A 26,382-nucleotide genomic window follows, 5' to 3' on the forward strand; every position below is an offset into this window, starting at 1 on the left:
AGCAGCCTGACCAGAGGTGCTGTGCACCCAAGATGCTCCTGGGATACATGTTTTGCCATTTGTGTTCATCTGCTGTCCCAGGCAGGGTTACTTTGTCCAGCACAGCTGTTAAGTGAACTGGAAGCCCTGAGAAGTAAGTGCAGACCTGCTGCACTGGTGAGGTGCCAAAGCCACAGGGGGCTTGCTGCAGAGCAGGTGTGCAAGGGTAGGTGTGAGAAAGCTTTGCAACTATGAAGAAGGTCTGCTCTGTGGCTTTTCTTCTCTCTCTCACCTGCATGTGTACCTACATGTAGCCCCTGGTCCCTAGGCCTTGCTGCCACCAGCTGAGCCTGCTGCCCCCCTTGCAGCCGTAGAGGCTGAGACATCTCCTCCTAGGATTTAGGGCACTGTCAATTCAACCATATGCCAAGCTACATGTGCCTCACTGGAGGTGTCTGCCTGAGCTTGCGTTAGACAGAGCTTAACCCTACCTTGGGGGAAGGTGCCTAACCAATTTGCTTGTGCTTGGAACCAGTTTGTCAACTGGATTTACAGGTGGCCAGCTGTGACACTGCCATAAAGCCAGGTCAGGCCTCTGGAGTGGGTGCCCCTTCCCCTTGAGGGCATGAAGTGCAGAAGCTGTGGGCTGGTGTGAATCTACTGCAAGGAGCTAGTGAGAGCAAGAAGAAGGAAGGGGATAGCCCCTGAAAGCCTGAGCAGCAAAAGTCATACTTGTGGAAATGGGTAATTCACTCATTTGGTGGGACACGTAGGGAGTTTTCCTCAGGAGCCATTGAGTGGACTTGTGCCAGTTACCAGCAAAACTGGAGGTGAAATGTGTTAATGATATCTCATTATCTGCTGATTACTCTATCATTAAAATGTGAGACCAGCTATAGTTCTGGTATTGCCGGGCTCTTTCCTAGGGTCATTAGGACAGTGGTGGTAGCCGCAGCCTAGGAATGGCAGCATCTGCCTTATTTGCAAAGCTGTTGAGTGTATCCTTAGGAATATTTACACCAACCCCTTGGGAAAAAATATTGCTCCTTGTCCCTGCATCATCTGGGAAGGCTTTTCTGTTTGTTTTTATCTTAATTCTTTATGGGACTCTTTTCTTACCTCTCTAGATTACAGGTATACCTTTCTTCTTTTTGTCAGGTTACCTAAAGCTTTTGTCATGAGAGTAATATGTGCATCAGTACCTGAAAGAGAGAAGCTGCTATTTTAAGGAATGAACATGCAATACTTCAGAAGGCTTTCTCAACATCACTCCAAATTATAGCTAAAGCTGCAACCAATAATGTGCCCCGTTCTATTTTTTCATAGGAAAAAAGAAAGGCTTTGAAAAAAGTTAATCTAAAATAAAGTATGGTGGGATCCTGTGGGTTATATTCCAGTTACTAAGTAATGTGGTCTGGTGGTGCTTTCTTTTTGCTTAATATTGGAGTGTATTGGTAAATTTAAAGCCAGAATCCAGGGATTAACAGCAGAATGCTTGTGGTTGTAGCTGGTTAGTATTTTATGATGCGTTGTTCCTGATAGGGGGCCAATTAATTTAAATGGCTACCCTTCCCCATATATGCACTTCAGCAGAGCACGTAATCTGTCTGCTCTTAACCCTTGGCTTTTTAGTTAAAAATTTGATTTTTGTTTATCATTTCTGGCAAACGGAGACTGAATGTGTGTTCTTTTAATAGTTGTAGCTAGTGTTTATTCCAGGCAAGTTCTGCTTACAGTCTTAAGTGGCGAGTATGAGAGTTAGGGGTCCTGAAAGACACTGAAGCCACAGAGGGCACCTACCTGGACAGCGAGTCATACACTTTGTGCTGGAAAATGGATAGTCTACATAGATGAGACAGACAGAAGATGGAAGGAAGCAGACCAGGTGTAGGTTTCTGGAGTTCACATTCAGTTCCTCAGTCTTTGAACAGCAGTTTTCCTTCCCCTCTGAGCCTCTGTTCCCCATATCAGCACAACCTTTCCTCTTGAATTTTTTTTGGTTTTTAAACTCCCATGCTCTTCTTCTAGACATTCAGAGTGCTGCCACTACATGCATTCTTTGTTCCTCCTGTTTTTTGCTGTATTATTTTCTGGATGTTTACCATAATTTTACTCTTGACAGTCAGTATGTCATTTGGCCCATTTGAGCTAGTTTCTCAGAAGAAAGATGACACTTTCTCTGATCCTCTTTGGCATCACTCTTCTGGCAGAATCATTGCTGCCTCACCTGAAATGATGCGTGATGTCTGACAAATGCAGTAGTATTTGTGTATTTGAAGACTACAGGTTGCATCCTATGCTGGACCTATAAATACTGCTGGAAGAGCAAGTTCCTGGAGGTAGTTAAAATGAGCATCATCTGAGGCTTGGGTTTTTCGAAATCTTAAAAAAAGAAACCTGTTGGAAAGGTAACGAAAGTACCTCTCAGTCAGAGCCTGTGTTCTGCTGAAGCAGATGGAAGGCAGGAGGTCATGGGAGCTTCCAGTGCCACCTGTGGACAACCAGCTATGTGATTAGAGGGCAGATGTTGGGATATGGGACTAGCATGCTCTGGTTTCAGCTACTGGTATGCAATACATCTCTTTACTCTCCCTTTCTTCAAGGTTTTTTTGTTCCTGCCTAGACCCTCCCTGAGCTCCTGAGGAAAAAACCTTGACGTGCACCGTGCTTTTCCAGGATTTCTGCAATGCCTGACACTTCTGTCCACTTATTTTGGGGAAGCGTTGTCTGGGCTTATGTGTCCCCATGACATCTTATGGTGGGCAGTGGAGTTTGTTCCCTGTGCAGCCCTTGTTGGGAAGGGAGGCTTTCCCAGCCTAATGGCAGGGAGTGGATCCCATAGGTCCAGGTGTGTTGTCTCTGTGACAGTGTCAGCTTGAGCAGCTCCTTTTCCTTCTCCCTCATTCCCCTGCTAGCTGGGGAAAAGCCTTTCTCCTTTTTTGTTCCAAGCAATTTTTTGGCTGGGCTGATACCCTGAATCAGTTCACAGCCAGCTGTTGTTCGTCTGGGGAGGTGAGGTAGGGGAGAAGGCACTGTGCCATAGTGCTGAGCATTCAGAAATACCTTGATTTGGGACTACATAGTGGGAGGTTAATCTTGAGGCACAGAGGAGGTGTAGTATGGTTAGTGTGACACTGTCTTAGGTCTTGGTACAGCAGCAAATAGGGAGACCTGTGTTCTCATGTGGGACTGCCGCTCTCTTTCTTTGACTGCCCCTCCATTTTTTCCCCTTGCTCCTAGTTTTTCCCATCACAAGTAATGCATTGAGTACCACCCATATATTGGAGAGTGGAGACAAATACGCATCTTGATCGATACGTGAACCTGACTTTTTGTTGTTACGCTGGTGAAAGTGAAATTCCTGGATCTATGCAACCCAGCTCTCTTAAGCCTCCACGACACCACTGTGACTAATTTATGCTGGTTTTAAAGCACCTCTTTCTGATGTAACAGCTGTGTAGAAGGATCCTACTGCAAAGAAAAATTGAGTTGTAGCACCTTTATCTACTGAGTGCTCTCAGGGAAGTGAGGTGAGAGGCGCTGCCAGTGATGGCGTACACTGCGATGCTGAACAAGCCTCAGCACTGCTCCTGTGCTATCTCACAGCCACCTAGTGCATTGTTTAACAGCTTCCCTTTTACGGTCTTGGGAAGAGATTATACACTCGCTTTTCCCTTTCTGAAGCTGCAGTGAAACATGCGTGAGCTCCAGGAGGTGCACAGGGACGTGAAAGTGCCAGAAGGTACAGCAGGGGAAGCACAGACCTGCTTAGGCACACCAAGGACTTTGCCCCATCCCCTCTCATGCGAAGCAGCACCAGGCTGTTTGCGGGGGTCTGGCATGGAGGCAGAGCAGCGCTGGGACTCCAGACTTCACCTTCTGAAAGAAAAGGAGATGCCAAAGGTGTGTGAGGCACCAGTGTGTCCTGAGCAGCTGTAATGCCGCCTTCTGGAGGGAAAGTGAGCTTTGTGAGCTCCCGTTGTAGCATCACCTGGTGATGATACCCAACTGCAGGTGCCCAGAAACTGGTTCTGCAGGGTCTGGGGAGGTTTCCCATCAATAGTGGGAAACAGAGGCTTGTTCTCTGCCCCCTCACACTGGTTCCAAGCAATTCTGAAAAGGGAGGTCTGAATGGCACTTGAGGTGGGTTGCCAAGTGCATGACTGCTCCTGTTGGCATGGAAGTGCCAGCAAGAATGCCCAGCTGCTCTGCTTTGTAAGGTCTCAGTCTCTAGGACTGCATGAGAAGTTTTGCTAGGTCTCAGCCTGCTTTCTTCTGCCTGTGCTGCACACTTTTTAAAGGAAGACTTTATCTACTCTGTGCCTGATGGCCTGGGTGATTTCCTCAGTGGTACCACTAATAGCTGGCAGTATTACTCTGCTTTCAGTATCCGATTGTGAAAGCTGGGGGGATTTGCAGAGCAAAAAAAGTGAGAGTGCAATGCCAAACATCTTTCTAGCTGGGCTGTGTGCAGTAGTCCAGAGCAGCGCTGATGATCTTCATTAAAGCCTTGTACCATCAAGCTGGGCTTGAGGCTTCTGGGTGGGTTTATTCAGGAGCTGAATTGAAGTTTTAAGCTGGCTGGTGACCACTTGTTCCTTACGATTCCTTGCAGTCGTGGCTGTTCTTGTGCACTGCCACGTACATGATCAGACTTGTCCAAAGTGAAGGAGTGTTGACCTCCCGACCTTGTGTCTGTCCCAGGTGCCTCTTTTGTCTTTTCGCTTGCTTGTAGATAGAAAGCAGCACTTCTGGTCCTTCCTCCTTGCTGACTGATGACTACTTCCAGTTCATTTCTCGCCATAGGGGTGTGTCCTTCCATTTTTCCCTTGTGAATAATGACAGGAGGCAACCCTTTCTTGTTTTCCCTCTTGTTTTACTTTACATATTCATTTTCCTATATTATTCCTGGGTCTATGTCAGATTCGTACTCACCTGTTGCCCTGTATCTTCTTTACCTCTCGGTGCTGCATCATGTTTGTTCTCCCTTCTTCCTGTGGTCTTCAGGAGAGTTTTTTGTCATCTGTAATTCAGGTGTGCATTCCAGGACTGTCCTATAGGATCCGGAATTGTAGCATGGTGTTACCAAGGTCTGAGGTATCCTTCAGACTCTTGGCGTGCTACAGAAGTGTCTGAAGAGCTCTTTGGATTATACTTGATTTCTTGGTCCGTGCTGGTAAGCTGGACTGGTGGTAGCACTTTGCTGAAGTGCTGCCTGATCTGTGGCCTGGGTAGAGAGCTGCTGGAGAACATTATCTGGGATGAGCCATTGCAGAGCAGTCTTTAAGATTAACCTTTCTGACCCTGGGTCCTTAGTATCAGAAATTTATAGGCAATGTGCTTCCAATAAATTCCTCCAAGCAGCCTGTTCTGCATTTGGCAGTCAGGCAGGCTTCTTAGAACAGCACAGATGCACACTTAGCCTCAGAGCTGAGGGTAGAGTTATCTGCTGGCTAAAGGCTGACCAGATGTTTGAGTGCATCTGGAAGCCTGTCCTCTTACTTAGACATGCAAAAGCTACCTCTTCGTGTCTGCGCAGACAGACAGACAGAAACTGTTTGTGTCCATCGCTCCAGTAAGGACCACTGCACCAGTGGGATGCATGCTGTAGGCGATGGAGGTCATGCCTGCTCCTGGTGTGAAGTGACTTGGCAGGATCGAGGCAGGATCCATTTTGCCCCATCTGCTCTCCTGTCCTGCGGGATTGCTTAGGGCTTGAGCACAGCCCTGCACTCTGGTGTTCCTGGGGATGCTGTGAGGCACATTTTGCAGCGGAACAAACGTTAATTCTGATTCTGACTTCCTGATGACTGTGGTTTTTGAGAGATTTTAAAAGCTAATCTAAAGAAAGAAGCTTTTTCCTTCTCTGTCTTTAAAAGAGTATGCCCTGGAACCACAGGCCGAGTTTAGCCTGCAGCATTTCTTCCCTTCTTTTCCAAGGTACTGCATGCATTTCTCTTCTCCTTAAGAAAGAGAACTGGGCTGTGAGGAGTCTTGACCGTGTGTCTGTCTGCCATGTGCTACATCCCTGTAAAACCGTATTTCTGCCTGCTCCAGCAAGTCTGCCTGCCAGCTGTGTTTTGTGTTACTCGCTTGTTTGGTGTCTTGCTCAGAGCAGAAAGTTCTCCAAGATGCTGCAGCACCTTCTGACTAAGTGTCACAGCAGTTTCTTTGAAAGGTGCCTTGTTGTGCTGAAGTGAGAGGCGTCAAGGTGAAGGTGATTGAAACCCTGCTGTCCTGCTCTGCTTCAGCAAAGTGATGCCAGCTTTTGACTCGATAAAAGGTGGAAGCTGGATAAGCGTCTTGCCTGGAGCATGGCCTGCTTGGGCTGTGCTCTGCTGTGCTGCTGGGAGATACCTGGGTGATGAGCTGGGGTGGCGTTACTGTTGAGAAGACCCAGTGTTGCCTTTCAGGAGGAGAAAGCCAGGGCCAATCCTCTTGTGTTTTTAATTAATGAAAATTGATTTTTGACCTCAAGACCTGAGAAAAATAATGGTCAAAGAGGACTCTGTGTGAGCAAAGCTGCTTTAGGAAAAGTCCATGCTGGCAAGCTGCTGAGCCAGGTGACCTGCTGGCTTGGCACCATGTCTTCCTTAAGCCCTGTACTGCGGTGGCCTGGCGTGAATGTCTGTACTTACTCAGCTGTGTCTCCCTCTCCCCCAGCAAAGCGAGCTGAACTCCTTCCTGTGGACCATCAAGAGAGATCCCCCATCTTATTTCTTTGGCACCATCCATGTCCCATACACGCGTGTCTGGGATTTCATCCCAGAGAACTCCAAGAAGGCCTTCCAGCAGAGCCACATTGTGTACTTCGAGCTGGACCTCACTGACCCCTACACCATCTCAGCTCTCACCAGCTGCCAGCTCCTGCCACAGGGGGAGAACCTCCAGGACGTGCTGCCCCGCGACATCTACCGCCGGCTCAAGCAGCATCTGGAGTACGTCAAGCTCATGATGCCGTCCTGGATGACTCCAGACCAGCGGGGCAAAGGGCTGTACGCAGACTACCTCTTCAACGCCATTGCTGGCAACTGGGAGCGGAAGAGGCCCGTGTGGGTGATGCTGATGGTGAACTCTCTGACAGAGGTAGACGTCAAGTCGCGAGGCGTGCCTGTCCTGGATCTGTACCTGGCCCAGGAAGCGGAGCGGCTGAGGAAGCAGACAGGTGCTGTGGAGAAAGTGGAGGAGCAGTGCCACCCACTCAATGGGCTGAACTTCTCCCAGGTGAGACAGAGTGGTGTGCAGGGTGCCAGGCTGGCTGCTCGGGTGGGTACCCCACCAGCAAGAGCATGGGGTAAGTGCTCTCTACCCAGAGACTCGCGTTTGCTGCCTGCAGCCCATGCCTCTGCCTGTGCCCTCGGGAGAGTTTGATAGCTGCAGGAGTTCAGTCCATGTCCTAAATTCATTTAGACCTGGCCTGGGGAGACCCCTCTCCTCTTTCCTTGGCAGCGTTGGGCAGGCTTCACCCTAAGCGACACTGGATCTTTGGATATCTGCTCTCTGACCCTGGCTGGCCTGCCCTGCAGGAGCCCGGGGCAGGCTGGGGCTTGGTGTCTAAGCTTGCTTTTGTAATAGCTAGTTAAGAAGAAAGGTGTGATCACCTGGGGGAAGCAGAGGTGCTGTGAGTAAAGCACCTTGGAAAAGTATCCTGGTGGACCTGTCACTGTCCTCAGAAATAGGGGCCCATCTTCTACATTGGAAAAAGTGGTTTTTGGTATTGTGGTGGGGTTTTTTTTCCTGTTTTTTTCCTTCCTTTGAGACCAGGTGAGGGTCAGCACAGCACACCTTCCTGCAGGGAGCTCCACAGGCTAGTGCAGGCCCTTGTGCAAGTGCCTTTGTGTTTGCAAACCAGCTGGAGTTTAGCACTGTTGTTCATGCAGTGTCACACTAGGCAAACAGAACGACCTCTGTGTTATCCATGTGTTGGATGGGGTGGTCGTGGGCTCTCCTCTCTGAACTAAACACACCAGGGAGCAGCATCTTGTTGCTGTCTCTGCCTGCCCAGTGGGATCACAAGGAGGCATAAGGTTGCTCTCTGGCCTGGGGTGCTCTCTGGCCTGCTCTCTTTGCTGCAGGGAGGTGCTAGTTTGGAGAGAGGAAGTGGCGTTTGCTTAGGAATAGGTGAGACCTGCTGTTGCAGCATGCCCTGGTAATCCAAGTTGGGAGGACCTTTGGTCATGGGGCTGGGGAGTTTCACCTGATGCCTGTCCCGTTCCCCTGCATCCTGAAGCTTGTCCCATCACTGATGCAGTTTCCTGTGCTGGAAGGGAAGGAGCAGAAGGGGAGGGGCAGCTCAGCAAGGGCAGGGACAGCAGTTTGGGGCAGACGACCGAAGTGCTGCTACCCAGGCCAATCTTGGCAGGGGGCCACGGTGCAGGGAATAGCACGGCAGCCCAAGGGTGCATCGCTTGTGCAGTCCTTAACTGCAGGCAGGGCATCTGCACTCCTCTTCCCTTGTTTGGAGCTAGGCAACCTCATTTGCATCTCCAGTCTTTTGCTTAACTGTGCTTTGAATCCTTGTACTGTCACTGCTTGCAGCCACCCTAGGAATGGGCAGGGAAGTCCCATCTCCTCGAGCTCTTACCCGGTGGAGGCTTTATTAACATTATTGCCTGTGTTTTTCTTTTGCTGACGCTGCCCCTCTGGTTTAGCATGATGGGGGGGGGCATGTGCTTTCTCTGCTGCCTTGTAAGATAGTGGTAGGGAGGCTGAAAAATATAGGTTGCAAATCATGTCCCTGTTAAGTGTCAACAGTTGCATGAGCTTACTTTAGGCCTTCATGCATCTTTCTTCAAAGAGTGGCTGTTGCTGTGCTGTTTTGCAGCTGGAATAAATACCATGTGAGCTGGGAAGCTGCGTGGGGTGGAGATACAGAGCTGCAACATCCAGGGTTGCCCAGCCTGGTGACGTTTGTTGTGAGAGTCCAGCTGAGTGGGTCAGGATAACCAGAACTGCAGAAGAAACTTAGCTCTAGTTGGGAAAATCACAGCCCCTGATTACCCGGCGGTGGGTGGAGATGTGCATCATGCGAGCTGCTGCTCCTCCCGCACCTTCCCTCTCTTCCAGGGAGAAGGAGCAGACTGTCCGTTATGGGAGCAGGTCTGGAGCAGCTACTGCACTGCAAATTCACACCCTCACTTCCTCCCACTACTAGATTTCCAGTACAGGCAGCTCAAGGAAAAGGAGAACCAGAGGCAGATGGTTTTTATGTTTCTAAGCCAATTTCATGGTTGTTTCAGAACCTGACTTGTGAACTCTCATGGTTGGCAATTCTGTAAATCTTTGATTTCAGAGCTTTCTTCTTAGTTTGTTCAGGCAGTTGAGTTAATTATGTGTTTAATATAAACCAAACAAAGACTTTGAAATAGGCTCTTTGAAAATTATTTCCTTTGGTATTGTGCTGCTGTCTGGGAACCCCCAGCATTAGACCACTTCTGTGTCTGCCTTTCAAGTGAGCGAACACACATGGACGACTTACAAACTTCTGCTGGGGAAAATGGGGACACAAAACCATAAGGAATGGTCTAATCGTGTGCGAGAAATGCTTTTTTGTTGCAGCAGAGTCACAGAGAGGTGATTTACTTGGCAGAGAAGCAAGTTCAGTGCTCTCAATTTATGTCTCTTTTTTTTTCTTTTTTTTTTTTTCTTTCTTTCTTTCTTTCACTTATGACATGGTTGTACTACCTGGTGAGGAGGACTTCCAGGCCACTTACAAGCAATACATTGTTATTAGCTAGGTCCCTCTTCTGATCCATACTGTCGGGCGAGGCCTGGTTGGTGTGGGTATGTTACTGCAGGTGAACGTCTGGAACAGTTTATCATTGATTGTCTCCATGGGGTTGCACAATGCTCAGTAACTGCAAAGTACAGACAAACCCAAGCTAGAGACTTCCTTCTCCTCCTTGTGAGGAGAGAGAGGAAAAAAATAAAATAAACAAAAAAACCCACACATACCACAGCTAACGCTGCTTGTCATGTGGCTCTTTTTCTTTGACTGTATTTGTTCCAGTTTCCTCTTTATCTTTTGTTTTATGACTCTCTTATTTTACCTGCCAAATCTCTCTCTTGCTCAACTCAGGCTGGCTGCCCGCATAGCCAGGCCATAAAAGTATCATTTCTATATGGTACACAATGATGTGTACACAATCTGTGAAATACTTTACTGCCTCCTTAATCCCTCTGTCTTCTTCCAAAATCTATGCAACTTCAGGGAGTATGGAAAGATTAGTCTGTCTCCATACCAGGGCCATGGAGTTTATTTTTCTGTTTCATGCTCTTTCTATCCTGGTTTGTCTTAAAAGACTTTTTTCTCCCACTCCACCTTCTTTCATGGGTAGTGCCTCTCTTGTTGCAGTACCCTATAAAGTTGCGTCTCATTCCTAGCAGCATCTGGGCTTCTAGAAGATAAAAGGCTTTGTAGCTATACACAATCTGCCACTGCTGACTTCCAGCATTGGAGTCAGTCCCTCAAACCTCCCAACTGTTCCTTTCAAGTTATGCATGTGCTTACATGTTTGCTGGATTGGAGGCATTAGTGCTCCAGCCTAAAGCCCGTATAGCTTTGCTGTTGGCTCCAGCGGTAGTGTCATGAACATCAGTTTGGTATTGGCTCAGAAAATGAGCTGGCCTTGGCCCGTACCGTGCCATGTGCTTGTAAACAGGCTGTGCTTTGGCACACTCGGGTGGTGTCCAGGCTGTGTTTCTCACAGACTGGTTTGAGCTTGAACACAAGAAGTTTGGACTTGTGTCTACCCTCTGTGTGGGACCAAGGCTTACGCATGTAAACGCTGTCCAGCCATCACCACTTCCTAGCCAAGACCCTGGCCAGTTTGGCTTCTCCAAGCTTGGGACACTTGATGGAAGACCCTCCCTGTTAGCTGTTCCTGATTTGAGAACCGTTTTCCAGACATGGCTTTCCTGTGTCCAGACCTTGCCACAACACTGTGTTTCTACCTGAGCATCTGAATACATGGCTGCATCTTCAAAAGTAATCTTCAAAGCTGCTTGAGTGTCAGTAGAAAGCAGGGAGCCACTAAGGACTGACTGCTTCTGAAATCCTGGCTCCAGCTCTGGGACTGAGCATTGAAAGTCTTGTCTTTTGCATCTTTCAGCCACTTCCTCATATAGTTAGTTGCAGATAGAAAATGAAGCAAAAGCTTCTAGGATCGATCGTCTTGCATTAATTAGGACATTAATTGTTCATGTGTCTACTCAAAGAGCAACCTCTGCAAGCAACAAAGCGCTGAGAGATTCCTGCTTTTTTCTAGAGGGTTCCCAGCTCTTCCAAGTTCTGGACCACTGACACGACTCTGAGAGCTGTAGACTCTTGCTTAGCAAATACAAGCCTCCTGACTAACAGCAACATAATTTTTCTTGCTTAATCTATGTACCCACTTTGGTGAAGGGGCCACCCTTGATAGCCCCTGGTATAAAGCTATCATTTAGGAGCAGTCCACATATGTGGGGAAAGTAGGAAGCCAAGACACCACTGCCTTGTTAAATGTGGAGGGGAGAGTTGGTTGGTTTGGTTTTTTCCCCTTGTAAGGAAGTTAGAGAAACAGCAGTGATGGCTTGAAATCAGATATGATATGAAACTGGAGAGAATTGTGCTAGTCTCCTCATTTCGAACAAAGGGCTTTTTTGCTACATTGAGTTGATCAATTATAATGTTTATCCTTAATTTCTGGGGCGATGAGGTCAGATCTGGCAGTGTTTCCATTCATGAGACCCCGGTTCAGGTTCACTTTTGGCAACAGCAGTAACAGAGAACCTCAGAGAAAGGAAAAAGCAAGGAGGGGCACACGGTGGGAGCTCTGCAAGGACTAGTTCAGATCCAAACTTGGAGCAAGGCGAAGAGCAGTTGTTTGATGAAAGCTGACAGAGGAGCAGAGCACTCACTGCTGAACAAGTTGGACGGGACACTACTTGCGTAACCTGATTACATCTTCTGCCCCGAGGGTGTAACTTCAAGATGTATGTGTGAGGAACAGCCCTCCCTCCTCAGGTGATGGGAACATCAGGGTTTTCTGCACATCAACTGGAGCTGAAACAACTGAATTGATCCTGTTTGCATCCTTGGCTGCTGGAGTCTGTGACCTAGATTTGTTTTTGTTTTCATTTGTGTGTAGACACACCTGCAGCCTCCAGGTCTAGACGTCAGGAATGGGGAATGGGCTAGCTGGTGGGAACCAAAATAGCTAAGGCTTTGCATTTCTATTGTCATAATTAGAGTTTAATTAAGATCTTATTAACTCCCTGGGGAGTTCAGGGTTCTTCTCTTGGTGAGAGTAAAAGGGGAATTCAGTTGCTGATCTGCTGCCTCTATGTTCAGAAGGGCGGAGACTTTGTTTCAAACAGTCTGGACTCTGTGGTAGGGCTTTGAAATCCCAAACTGCAGATTTTGCTGTGGCACCAGTTTGCAGTAGTCACATGTGCCATTACAAGCTCCTTGCATTTGCACTCTGCGTGCCTATCAACTATCTGGATTTACCCATTAAAAATGCCCTTTGCTCAGCATATTACACAGCAGAAACAGAAGACGTCAGGCAGTAAATGTGGCTTCGTCTCTCCTTGCAGCTCCCATGGGCGGCACTTTGCCTGTGGCTGGCTCCCAGTGTTACAGCATGAGCATGCCAATACGCTTTCCCCTTTTCCCAGTTAGTGAGGGCTGGGCGATGAGTTGTGTACACCTCTCTGAGGGTGCTCGTGACTGGGTTATCCCGCTCTCCTCTGACAAGTCAGCACTAGGCTGGTGGGCTGGTTGGCAGACACACACTGTGACACTTGAGATCCTCTATCTTTGGGTGAGAGTACTGTTGCTGCAGAGGAGCATAGCCCTGTCAAGTGGGCTGAGAGGGGTCCTGGGCATTGGAGGCCACTTGAGGGAGCACGCAGAAGGTCTGGGCTGGATGCTTTTTGGAGCAACTCAACCAACAGTGAGGAGCGTGGAGCAGGGAGGCGATGTGGGCTTGGCTTGTTCAGCTGGTCAGGCAGTCGGGTGCCTCCGTCCTAAGCTTTGGTCTGCATGTTCTCAGGTCTTGGTGCAGACTTGGGGTGATCAGCCACAGTAGCCTGATGCTGTGGCTTTGTCTGATGCCTGGTCCTGAGGGCTCACTACTTATTGCCCATTAGTAAACTCAAAGTGTGGAACTGTAGCTGCCAGCTTTTCCCTTGGACAGCAAGGTTGCAACCATTCTGGACAACCTAAAGGCACATGCCTGCAGAGTTGTAGAAGGCAGCTTCCTTTCTGATCTAAGAACTGGACTGCAGTGCTGTCATCCTCCCATCCAGCAGCTGTAGGACGGTTCATTTTTGGCCCAGATGGGATTGCTAGGTCCATGGGGATCCCACTTGGCTCCTGAATCCCAGTGACAGTGTTTCTGTCCCATGGGAGCAGTTCCAAAGACTAATTTTTGGTTTTCTTCAACAAACCCGGACACATTCAGACCAAGAATACAGCCCAGCTTCAGCTTTCAGCTGTTTGATTTTTTTATAGGGTTTGTATTCCACCAAAGAGCCTCTGCTATCACCTTTCTCTACCTTGTGCAGGTACTGTAACTGTAATCGGTTTGTCCTTTAATGTTCTGTTTGTTAAATGAAGCAAAGGGAATCCATTGAGCCTTTCCCAGTGGGGCACGTTTTCTACGTATTAACTGTTCCCTCAGCTCTTCCCAGGCCTAGCAGCATCTGTCTTGCGTCATGGCAGTCACGTGTGTACTTGGCGCAGTGGTATTGTCACTATCCTCATCTTTCCTTGTTTATCCATCTGAGTTTGGCTGTGGCTTATTCAGGCACGGTGGTTTTCTGAGAGCTCATGCTTGGGGGATTCAAGGTCTTTTTTATTCTCATTGCTTCCCAGGAAAGAGAGTGTGTTACCCTTCTTCTTGTGGTCCAGTCCCTGTCTGCTCCATGGCCAAGACGAACTGCAAGCCAGCAGACAATCTTTGTTTTAAAAAGAGATTCAGATTACACAGCACCTCTGCCCTCTTCCCCTAATTAGTTTGCTTCCCTGACCTTTGTTTTATCTGTGAAATCCATTAATGATAGAGTTCGGGTTTGCTGGAGTTTTTTTGCCCTCTGGGTTGTTGACGTGTACGTTGAATACTGTACAGCAAAGAACTACCCCTGCAGAGGTCTTTAGTAACTTACACAGTTGTTTTTCATCTGCATTCACATTTTTAGGTGAATGCAGATGAAACAAAACCTACCATTTTTGTTTCCCCTGTCTTCAGTGTGTGATGTGTTGGTTTTTTATTTCTCTAAATTCCTACTGCCATACACTCTATTCAGAAGTCTGTTCACTGATGCTATTGCCTTTACCAAGTAGACTTGAAAGCTTGCAAAAAGCTTATCAGGATTTTTGGAAAGGTTATGGTTTCCATTATCCTTGTTGACTTGCAATTTTCTATAATCCTATAATTATTTCCTGTAGTCTTCATGAAGGCTTTTATTAGCTAGTTAGAAAGGTTGATTGCAAGTAGGATGAGGAGGCTGAAAAACAATTTTAAGATGTCTATTGCTTCATCTTGCCTAATGCAGAAAGGGACCAGCAGGAACAATTCTTCACTGTTTTTTATAATGGAGGAAAGATTGGGTCACTCAATAAAATTATCTGGCAGCAGGCTTAGCAGGTAGATGCGTGTCCACACAAGACGTCATTCATTTCCAGTATGCCTGGATGAAGGATGCTCGGACACCAAGATATGGGAACAGTTTCAAAGGGATTAGACAGATTCATGAAGGATAGTCACACCAGGCAGTCTCATACATGTCTCAAGTGCTGTCTCTGGCTCAGGGTGTCCCTCAGCCCCTCAGAGCTTGAACTGAAGGCAGGTGCCAGGGGAAGAACTGCTCTGTAGGTGCTCTGCCGTTGTTGGAGATAGAGTGTTGGACTTCTGCCCCACTGGGCAGGTGTGGGAAGGTCGTACTTCCAAAACATAGCTGAGGCTGCATTTCCCAGAGGTGTGGCCAAAGTGAGCAGCTGAAACAAAGGGCATGACTTCTCTCTGGAGGTACTGAGCTATGCCGGCAGTGCCTGTGGAGATAGAGCATGTATATCAACCTGGCCTGGCTAGGTGTTCTGTATGAGACTTGCCTGGTGCCGGGCTGTGCTGGGAGTGCCAGTAGCTGGCTGCCCGCTCTCCTTCCTCCTGGTCTTCCTGCTCACTTTTGGAAGAGAGATGCCAGGGCAGGCTGGGCTTCTGGGTGAGTGTTGCTGTCACCCCTGTGTGTGCTGTGCCCTCAGAAAGTAGCAGCTCCTCCTGTCAGGTTGCCAGGTGAGGTGGTGCTCCTGGGGATGCAACAGCCCTTTTCCTTCCAAAGCCTGACCCTGGCACGTGTGACGGTCCTGCATGCAGCGCCTGCAGTCCAGGTTGCGCTCTGGGTCATGATGCATCTGTCCAGTCTCCTGGAGCATGCAGTCTGTGCAGGTGGGTGCTTGGAGACTCGACCTGAGACAAGTGGCAATAAAAATTAGTGCTCAGACACAACAGCTTTCAAGCTCTATTGGCTCGCTGGCAACAGGAGGTGGGCTTGGAAGTTGATAAGGAACAGGTCAGCCAACCTAAGCTTGGCAGTGTCCCTGCTGGAGCACTCAGACATTCACATTTCCTTCCTTTTCATGAGGCTTATCTTTCTTGAGCATGCAGAGGTCAAATGTGAACAGACAAGCACGTGGGGAGCAGTTGGCTGTGCAGTCTGAAACCAGGGAGAAGTTTATGAAGGGATCCATCCATGCAACTTAAGAACAGTCCTGTCAATTAAAGCCAAATGCATAACAGTGTTTAGTCTGCAATTTACTGTGATCACAATCCTGTCATATAACTGTGTAAAGGAAGATTTAGGTAGCTGGCTTTGTGCATTTCTCAGTCTCTTTGCTCTAACAAGATTATCAGGATTGCTAGCTTTGGCCAGAACTCAAATTAATCTTTGGCAAAAAAAGATGCACTGTTTCAGACTTCACTTACATGAAGCATCTGATAAACACATTACAGGAATGTTCTAGCAAATATTTTTTTTTTTTTTTAATGGCAGCTTTTATGTGGTTTTGTGTTGACCTGTTTTGCTTTCTGAGCATGGTTCTTTTGCACAGAGGTTGCATCATCAGTGGACTCAGTGGTAGAGTCTGATTTTCATCTTATTTACTCAAACCCTTAATTTTGGTGTGGATTACTTAAAATTTATCAGTGTCCCACTTCCCTCGTGTCCCGCAAACAGTACCATGTGAGAAAAATATTTATGCATCTTTATGGGCCATCAGGCTGTCAAAGCTCAAATCAACTGGGTTTGCAATTGTGCATAAAATCTGGCTGATTTTGCTGCACATAAATTGGTGCTACTTGATCCAGACAGCAAGCATCATCCCATGAGTATTCCTCTCTCCTAGAGGTAAAAGCTGAGGTGCTGGCTGCCTTTGATGGGTATGTCTGGTGTTGAGATCCTCATACTGGCCACTTGCAATAGCTGTAGTGAGAGACTCCAGTGAGGCACGTGGCTCATGGGGAGAGCGTCGTGCCTTGCCGCTGTCTTGAGAGTGCCCCAAGTACAGGTAGCCCCCTCCACCTTTCAGAAGTGGCACTTGTTGGCTTACTGGGATGTCACACAGGATGAGCCATCCTACCCCCACCAAGGAAATCGGTTTCATCGTATGCTCCACTTAGCTGAGCAAGGAGCCCGCTCTGAGCATGACTCAAGCCTATTTTCACTCACGCTTGAGGCAAGGCAGCATGGGACTGCATCACTACATCTCCCTGGCTTTGTTTTCTGGCACCTTGTGGCATTTTGAAGACCTTCCTACAAGCTCAGAGGAAGTGTTTGGACTTCTTGTAGGAAGCAATTATATAAATAACACCAGAAGCTCTGAACTGGCAGAAGAGCTGCAGCCCTGCAGTGATGTGCTGCTGGATGTTGTTGAGGACCCTGCTGCTGACGCTACAGCCCTGGATTCCTCTGATTGAGTGTAAGCTAAATTTTCAGTTGTTTCAAGTAAAAGCTTTACCTTTGCTGGGGGTCCTGGATTAACTGCTTAAAGATTTTAACTGCTGAGAAAACTTGAACTTTCATCTGGACATTGTCCTAAGCACCTCCCTGCCTCTCCACCTGCAAACCTTTCATCAGACCATTAAGTCCTGGCTCCCTCGTACACCTGAAGAAACAGGGTGAAAAGCAGGTTTTGTTATTGCTTTGGGCTTCTCTTCTACTTGTTTTGCAGGGGGGAGCTGGCTAAATCACTCAGGTGCTGAAAATCCCACAGTTTTACCCCTCTGCTGTGCACCCAGAAAGACAGGTAAGGTATGTCAGAATCCAATGGTAAAGAGGGCTAAAGCAGCTTAGCTTTCTACAGTTGCACAGGATCGGCACAAAACTAACTCTCCCAGGTCTGTCACTAGACATCTCAGGGCTGTGCAGCTTTGGGAAGGCTTGACCCTGTAGTTGCTAGCGTGCTTGACCAGGGCTGTCTCAGTAGGGAAGACATGCCCTTAGCCAGCGCTAGACAGATAGAGGTTTGCTACTCATGTTCTGAGCTCAGTTTTGAAACTCTGACCTTATTCTGGCCAAAGCAAGTCATTCTGCTGGTACTGTGCAGCAGTTTGACCACCTGTGTGTATTGATTAACCTCAGCTTTGTGATATCCCATGCCTATAACCATGGAGGAACTCCCCCTGACTTCCATCTATGCCTGGGGAAATTCTTGCCCATGGAGTTTCAGGGTATCCCCCAAAGTGCAAACATACAAATTCCTCTGTAGCATTTTGAGAGAGGAACTGAAGTCCTATTGCTGTTGGTATGTCTGGTAAATCTGGTAGGTATGTCTGGTAGGTCTCTGGGGATTTTTAGGGCTGAGATTTCTGTACTCAAGCAGTTGCAGACATCCTGAGGTGAGGTATATCTATACTATCCTTGAGTCCATGGTGGTTACTTGGTAGACAGGTAGTGTACCTTTCAGTCTTGCATTGGTGAGAGGTGTCTAAGCAGACCCATTCCTCCCAGTCTGACTGCTGCTCCCAGCCTCTCACCAGTCCGTGGTCTGTGACAGCTTGAGTGTTTCAACAAATTGCACTGAGCACTGCATTTCCAGTTTCCCAAGTGCAGTTCCAGTTTCCCAAGTGCCTGCACAAAGGCTTGACCCTGCAAAATGCAGGCATGTAAGGAGTGGTTGGGAGCTGCGCAGGGAGGCATTACTGCTGAGACGATTCATACAGTCCGGCCTAAGTCTGGGCTCATGGACAGTCTCTGCTGCTCAGCCAGTGTACAGTAACTTGTTAGGCCAGGGTAATTTGATCACAAGTTTCATGCCTGTGTGAATTTATAAGGCCTTTTTATTAAGATAAATGGGCTATTGTTACAGCTGGAGTCTGGTGGGATGAGTTTCATGTTTGGAATGTTTAAAAATAAAGTAGCTACAGCCATGCTTTCTAGGAGGGACGAAATGGAGAAAGAAGAGAGGGTGACACCACGTATCTTTTTATTTGCTGTGAAGCTGTTGGTAAGTCAAAAGAAGAAGACATGGAAAGCTCAAAGTTGTAGCTGATCAACACCACAAGGGATGGAAGTACTTGTTATCAGTATTGTGCAATGCCTGGGTGAGCGGCTCCTTGAAAATCTGCCAGAGGAGAAGAGAGAGAAAAATTATGCTTCCATTTAGGTATTTCAGGTATGTTTTTGCAGCACTGGAAGAAATCTATTCACCTAAAACACATAGGTGAATAACACTCATATCTAGAAGGTACCACAGCTGGCTTGGAGTAATGCCATTTCGGCCCTCATCCACGTTAATAAAAATGAATTAATCACTGAACTGAAAAGAGTGTTTGCTTAGGTACAAGTCATCATGACTGAACTTAATTTGCTATGTGAAAAGGGAATATATAGTCCCAACCAATAATATGTATGATTGGTGCTTTAAGGGGGCCTAATTTCCCCAAGCTAAAAATAATTATAGGCCAAATAAAGTGGGAGGAAAAACTTAAGCATAAAAATGTGAATGATAATTGGGAGTTGTTCAAGAACCCTGTATTAGATCCCTGAGAAACCACAATTCGGCATTTGCAAAGATGAATTGCTTAGTTAAAAAAAGCTGTTTTGGTTAACAGAGGAGATGAAAGCAGCAATAAAAAACCCAAAATACAACGAATGGAAAAATAGAGGAAGCGACGTGGACAAGTAATCTGTAAGGAAATGCAGACAATTGATGAGAGAACTGAAGGGTACCAATGGAGTGCCTTTGGGCAGTGGGTTTGGAACAATAAGAAGGGATTCTTTAAATGTATCAGGGATTCATGAAATTCTAGCAGTGGTACAGACTCCATACTGAACAGGGTTGCAAAACTGTTGCTTATGAAATAGAAGAGGCAGAAATAACCAGTAACTGTTTCTTGGTGTTTGGAAAGGAGAAGACTGTGTGTTCATAGCTTGGTCATATGGGAATATTTTCTGCTCCAGTAAGAAATTACTTCCAGTAATTAGGAAAAATGTTAAATGTCAGTGTTTTTAAATGTACAAAACATTAACAATGGTTAACTTACAGTCCAGACTATTTAGAGACTAAGCCAAGAAGCTCTTTGAATCATTAATACAGGCACTTGAAAAACTTAAGGGCAGTGGAACAAACCTACTGTATCAGCATTATTCTGGGACAATGAGTGAGTAGCTTGTCAGGCTACCCAAACTTCAGTTTACTCAATGCATAAAAAGGCTGATAGGCTCTGCAGCTGGTAAAGAGCTGAGAGAAGGCAGGATGATGCTAGCCAATTTCCATTGAATGGTAAACTGGTCTTGTCAGACAAACATGATCCCACTTCTTGCTAAGAGTGTGATTTTTGGTGATAAAAGTCGTCATGTTGACATAATTATACATAGATTTGAAGGCTTCTGACTTCGTTCCTGGTGAACTCTGATATAAGAGTACACACTAGACAAAATTGAAGTGACATATTGTAAACAGTCACAGGGGAAGTGATCATTCTCATAAAATGGCTGCAGATGGAGAGTCATCTTGCACCGGGGAGGAGGGAAGCTAGAAGATGCTCATAAAGAAGTATGGAAGGTATCTGTTCCTGGCCCTGCATTACCAGTGGCTTTGTCAGTGATGTAAATACTAAATAATTGTTTGCACAAACATGGAGATCCTGCAGATGGAGGGGAGGTAAACAATGGGTCAGTTGTGGAAGCAGAGCTGAGTCACCTGGAAAGCTGGGCTCCTCTAGCGCTGTTAATGCAAGGCTGTACATTTAGGAGCAAAGCATGGGGGTCAAGCTAGTACGGCTGGAGGCCTTATCTGGAAGACATTGATGGTGCAAAGGGCTTGGAAGACAACTAGCGAATATGACTGCCAAGCCCAGTACTGCAGCTGAGAGGGAGATTGCAGTCCTCAGGTAAGTGGTAGGAACAGGGGAGAAATGTGCTAGGGAGCCCAGTGCAGGAACACTGCTTAGTCCTTGTGTCAGCGCTTCAGAGAGCATTGAAGAATTTGAGCAAGGTCAGAAAAGAGCTACACAATTAATTTGGGACCTGAAGGTCATGCCTGTACAACAGGAGAGTAAAGAACCTTGATCTATGAAGTTGTTTGTAGATAAACTGACAAGTCATTTCATGAGCATGCTTGGATATCTGTCTGAGGAAGAGGGACAATGCAGCAAAAGCCCGAAGTCCAGTGGCCTAGCTGCTGAGGATGCACGCTATCAGAATCAATATAACTGGTTTCTAGTGAAGGCAATTAGCCAGTTGAACAAATTTCCTTAGGACCTGGTGGAATTGCCATCATTCAGGCTTTAAATCGCCACCAAATAGCTCTCTGAAACAAGAAAGATTGCTAGGTAGTGTTCAAGGGCTGCCGATTCATGCATGGAATCAATGTACATTTTGTTCTGTCTTATAAAATACCAATTTGGGTCATTTAGACATCTGTAATTAAGGCTAGACAAGCAGTTTCAAGCAGCTTCCAGATTCTTGGGTTTTTGTAGATCTTTTCTGTAGATCAGGTTGAAGCTTTGTAAGTTTGTTGTCAGTGCCAATGTGACTTTCTTTATGCTAATCTGAAACCAGACTGGGGGTTTTTTTGACAATGAGACATAGGACAAGAAATTGTTATAAAACAGAGGTACTGTGACTTTAGCATGAGGGCAGGTAGGAGTAGGGGCTTTGAGCTTTTGAGGCTTTGAGCTGCAGGTCAAAGCTGTGCACATCCTCTGCAAATGGGCTGAGCTTTTGGGAGTACTGAAACAAAACCACCAAGCAGAGGGCTCTGTTGTGTGCTTGAGGTACTGGAGGCCTTTGCTAGCCAGTTCCAAATGCCCTCACGCATCAGCCAAATGTGTGTGTACATGTGAGAGGGACCAAAAGACTTGGAGGGCTGCGTTCAGTGGCACAATACCTGCAGAGGAAGATCCCAAAGGAGCAGGCGCCAGCTCTTCTGGGTTCTGTTTACCTGCTTAACAAGGAATGAAATGGGACCATAAAGCCATAATGCTGCCTGGAAGCCACATTCCTGCTCAGGCTAGTCATGGGTGAGTCATTAGAGTTCAATGCCTCCTTCATCTCACTAAGCCCCCGCCTTAACCTCCGTGGTTTACGTCTTTTTCCAGGAGACTGTAAAGGGGAGGGACTGCTGTCCCCACCTGGCGCAGGGCAGGGGATGGTCCCCAGGGCATGGCTGCTCCGGGGATGCATGGCAGGCGGGCACTGAGCGCCCTGCCTTGCGAGCGTACAGGATGGCACTGCTCCCCTCGTTCACAAAAGCCCTCTCCATACCCTGTGCTGTCAAGCGGAGGGCTGGGGTTTTGGTAAGTGATGACGGCCCTTGCTGTTGGCTCCGTTGGCTTGCCATTGATTTGTGGCACTGAGCACAGGGAGCATTAAGCAGATGAAGAATTATTTAAAAAGCACTTGTGTTGCTAGGTCCCTTTAGCCCGAGGCTATCCTGGAACACAAGACACTTTCCTGGGTGCTCCTGTGAAGATGGCTTGAGTTGGTCCCCAGAGCAGTGTTTTGCGGTAGTTACTGGGACAGCAACAGTGGCAGGGAGCCTGTGATGCATACAGGTGGGAAACTGAGGCATCAGTGGTGCTGGTAAGTAGCAGAAGTTGCTCCTCTTTTCATACTGTCTGGGAAAGCTACAGCATGTCTGCACAGTAGCATTGTAATGAATCCTCTGGGAATAATCCAGTTTCCTTTGCCTAAAATTTGGTTGTTATTTTAGGCTAGTCCAGTTTGACATTAAGAGCTAACATTTCCAGGCCGGATTCTTCAGTCTGCACTGAATCCTGGCCAGCTGGCCAAAGCAAGAGTTGGAGCTTATTACCGCTATTGCAGAACTGTTTCCAAAATGTCATTCTGGTGCCACTTATAGATAGCATTGTGGACAGGTTGGGGATGTCTCTTCTATCCCCCCCCCCGTGTTCAGTGAGGACTGGGAACCTGGCCAAACACATTGCCTTGCTCACGCAATTTTCAGGCTGGTAGCATTTCAAGTCCATTACGGTGTTTTGAAGACCTGTCATGAATGTATCCGTTCCCTGTCGTGGTGGATTAGGGAAGCCGGGTCACCTGCACAGCAGCCCATTGTCTGTGGCTGCTGGAGTGTAATGTTTTCATAACTTCCAGAAGTCGTGAGCTCATTGGGGGAAGTTCTTGAGAGAAGGCACTGTTTTGTTTTTCCAGTGCCATCATGTGTGATTGTGCACATGCAGTAGCTAAGCAGACATCTAAAATTTAGAGGAATTGCATCCTTCAGCAGCTCAGGAATGTAAGCGCATCAGACGCTGTGTGACTGTGAGACAGGAGAAACAGAGGTGTTTCCAGACACCGTTGTCTTTAAGAGATGTGTGCTCGCCCATAATTGATACTTCTATATACCCTTCTGCCAGCGATGTCTGTCTGGAAGAAGCCACCCTGCATGCTCTTTGCTAAGCTCAGTGCTGGTGGCTGTGGTTTGGAAGGGGTTGTGCAGGACTGTATGCTGGCATAAAGCAGGTTCCCAGGCAATGCAGTGGAGTGATGATGATGACTCGATGGTATCTGCTTAGCCTACACAGTTGTGATCCCATGTGCCGCAAGCTTTTCTGTTCTTGCTCTTAAGATAGGTGCTGGAGATCTCTTGAGAAGCTGTTTGTCCACATCTGTAGAAAATGATCAAGTGTCTGTAGAGCTGCTGCGGGGTGCTAGATCTCCCTAAATAAGGCAGTTTGCCATGTGATGTAGAGCCAGAGTGGTGGATCCACAATGTGTCCCCCAAGCCAGAATAGGCTTGGCTTAGGAAAGACTGTGAAAAAGGAGTCCTGCAGCTCTTGGGCAATCCTTGGAGGGTCCTGTGTAGCCAGACAGAGGGTGAGCTGCTTCAGATCTATTCTAAATTTTGCAGGGAAGCTGCCCTAGGCTGTGGTACCATTTTCCTTTTCCTCCTCTTTGCCCAGCCTTGGTGAAGCTCAGAGCCTGGCAAAGAGCTCCTTCTGCATGCAGACCAAGTTAGCCAAGTAGACCGTGGAAATTGGAAAGGTACCAATAGTCTTGTCTTGGATTTTGTGAAAAGTCAGCTGCTGCTTCTTGATACAAAGCTTGTGTAAGTCAGGAAAGAATCTCCTGCAGACATCAGTGGATTTCTGCTTCAGTCCCTATAGAAGAAATGTGAAAAGTCCTAGGTATAAATTCTGATGTTAGATCTCTTCATACAAACATGGGACCCATTGGCCTCATGGAGAATACCTCTCTCTGGAAAACACAGCTGGTGTATACTGAGTTTACAGCTGCTCCTCTGTGCAGGTGGTGGGGCTGACACTTTTTATCCCTCCCTGCACACTGCTTTCCTGAGATGTGTCCCAGCCAGGGAAAGCACCAATTCCCTATATCGAACATGTTGCATACGTTTCTGTAGTGGAACATGGCAGGGTACAGTTCTGTAGTCACATGCCATAGTCACACTGGCTTATATCCTGAAAACTGCTTACTCGTTCAAATGCTCAGTGGTTGCAAATCAGCATTGATTCATTGATTTGATTAGAAATATACAAGTTTTTCACACTCAGCTCTCTCTTTTTAGTCTTTATATGGGTACTCATGCATACAGTGCCTGCATTTTGAATGGGGACTGAATAACTGCGTTACATGGGCTACAACCAGTCCAAATGATCTCGGCTCATTAGGAAAATGTTGCAAGGGGACCCTCCTGAATCCTGCTCTTTCAGGTCAATCAGGTTTTCCCTGCTGTCCCTGAAACTTCACTCCTTGTCCAGTTTATGTGGCCAAGAGCCTTAGACCTAGCATTAAGAAAAACGCTCTGTGCTCAGTTCTCCTTTCCTTTGGCTTGCGTTTTCTTCTCCTTTCTCTCTCCCCATCTTAACATAAATGTGGTCTAGGCAGACTTTACTGCTGATGCAGAAGCTAAATGAAATGTTACTTTGCACTCACATGGTTGTATGCACAGCACCAGCCCCCAAGGTATGTGTGCAGCAGGAGAAGGGGAGAGGCAAAGGGATGGAGATCGGAGTTACTCCCAGTCTGTGCCTTGGGCTGTCATTCTGCACTTCGTCCCACATCCAAGGCTTGGTTTTCTGTAAACTCTCAGTCAGGTCTGGCTTGCCTGGCACCCTGGTATTGTGGCACTATGTATGATCCTGCTGCTGTCACTTTCCCCTCTGCCTCTGAACTCCACAGGCATTGGGAAATTCAGTCCTGTTCCCCTTCAAGGTAAGCAGACTTTTTTTAATTTTCTTTTTTTCCCCTGCAAATACCAGGCTCATGCCCTTTTTTGGAGTAAGCACAAGGGGGCAGAGCTAGAACTGAGTTTTAACTGCATTAGTGCTGGCTCCTTTTTCCAGTTTAATGTAAACACTTGGCCAGAGTTTTGGTTTTTTTTCCTTTTATTTCTTTTTTCCTGGAATACACAGACACATTTATTCCCAAGACAATTAAGACAGGTCTAACACAAACTGCTGGAGTGCCTGAGGACTGACTCTAAGCAAACAAGCACTTTGGCCTGCACCAGGGTTCATGTTTAAAAGCAAAGGTGACCGTTAAGCAAAGTTTCCTGGACTGGTAGGTAACAGGCATCAGCTCTGCAAGTGCATTGCTGCTCGTGCCAAGACTCTTCAGCTCGGTGCTGGAGCACCGCAGGCCTCCTGGGATTTGGTGTCTTTTGGAGTTTTCCTCCTCCAGCATTGGGTGCAAGCACGTGTGATGTCCTGGCAGATGGGTGCAGAGCTGGGGGCAGCAGGTCTCCCCACTGTGCTTTTGCCCACAGCATGCATGCACAAGGTGGTGGTCCTACCTGCCAGGAGATGATGGAGAAGGAGGCCCAGATTCCTGCCAGTCCAACTGCCCATCTCCTATGACCTTGTTACACACTACATGGAAAATGCCCTCTGGTCAGGACTGTGGTCCTGGCTGGATTCATTCATCTGCATGCTCTGCAGGTTGCACAGCCAGAGCTGCAGGGAGCCATCAAGAGGATATGGGGAGGGGGAGGTATAAGGCCTAGGTTTCCACTCACTGACAGCCCCTCTTGAGGTGAAAAGGAATGCTCTTTCATCCAGCTCGGAAACAGAGGGCAGAGCATGAGCAGGTGAAATGGGTTCACCAGGGCATGTGCTGCATGTAGACAATGCCATTCCCCAGGGGGTTAAAGAGCTTCCCAGGGTCTGCAGCGGTGGGAGCTGCATAGACACCTATCAACTTCCACTTGGTAGGTGGAGCAAAAATGTAACTTGTTGCAAGGCTGGGAACAAGGCAGTTGCTCTGGTGCTGCTGCATTTCCTCCCCAGCTGAGGTGCCTGATTTCTGTGCTCACCTACCTATCTCAAGGACTTCCACAATGAGCCAGAGGTTGTCCACATTGCCTTTTTGTCCCAGGGGACAACACAGTGCTTCTGTTCGGAGCCTGTCTGTATGCTTTTCATAAAAAGCACTTTCCTTCCTTCTCGTGTCACCCATGCCAGGCAGAGGTGCAGCACTACTGAATTAAGAGGAACATCTGCTTTGAAGCTGGGATCTCACACCTGATTGAGCAAGATCCTCTTCAGCCCCAGCATCTCTGCTTGCAAATGCCTGCCTCTACACTGCCAGAGCATGAGTGTGTGTTTTGGCGTTGCTGGTCTGCTTGAACTCCAGTTTGTTTTCTGTTCCCACTGCTTCTTAATCCAGCCTGGCTCCCCTAGAAATGAGTCAATTTATCATCCAGGGTCTAGCCACAGGTCATGTAATGGAAACCTGCACACCACCAATGTATGAGTCTTCACCTTAGGTATTGTAAGTATTAGGTGGGGCTTTCAAACACCCTGTAGATAACTTACTGTGTTTCTAATTGCATTTGCCCTGGCCAAGATGTTTTCCTCCATCCACTTCAGTCCCTACAGGAGAGTAATTGCAGATTAATTAGCTGATAAAAAGAACTTTATCTTGGCCACAGAAGGTTTC

General features: G+C 47.4%; 1 protein-coding gene across 1 annotated transcript in view; it reads left to right on the plus strand.

Annotated features, from left to right (window-relative positions):
- The window catches only part of TRABD2A (TraB domain containing 2A), an 81,036-nt gene that overhangs the window by 995 nt on the left and 53,659 nt on the right, over positions 1–26,382 (plus strand). Inside the window, exon 2 of the mRNA XM_072860008.1 lies at positions 6,643–7,203. Coding sequence (XP_072716109.1) covers positions 6,643–7,203 — 561 coding nt within the window. The remainder of the gene's footprint in view (positions 1–6,642; positions 7,204–26,382) is intronic.

This window comes from Ciconia boyciana, chromosome 4 (assembly GCF_034638445.1).
Source record: "Ciconia boyciana chromosome 4, ASM3463844v1, whole genome shotgun sequence".
NCBI lineage: Eukaryota > Metazoa > Chordata > Aves > Ciconiiformes > Ciconiidae > Ciconia > Ciconia boyciana.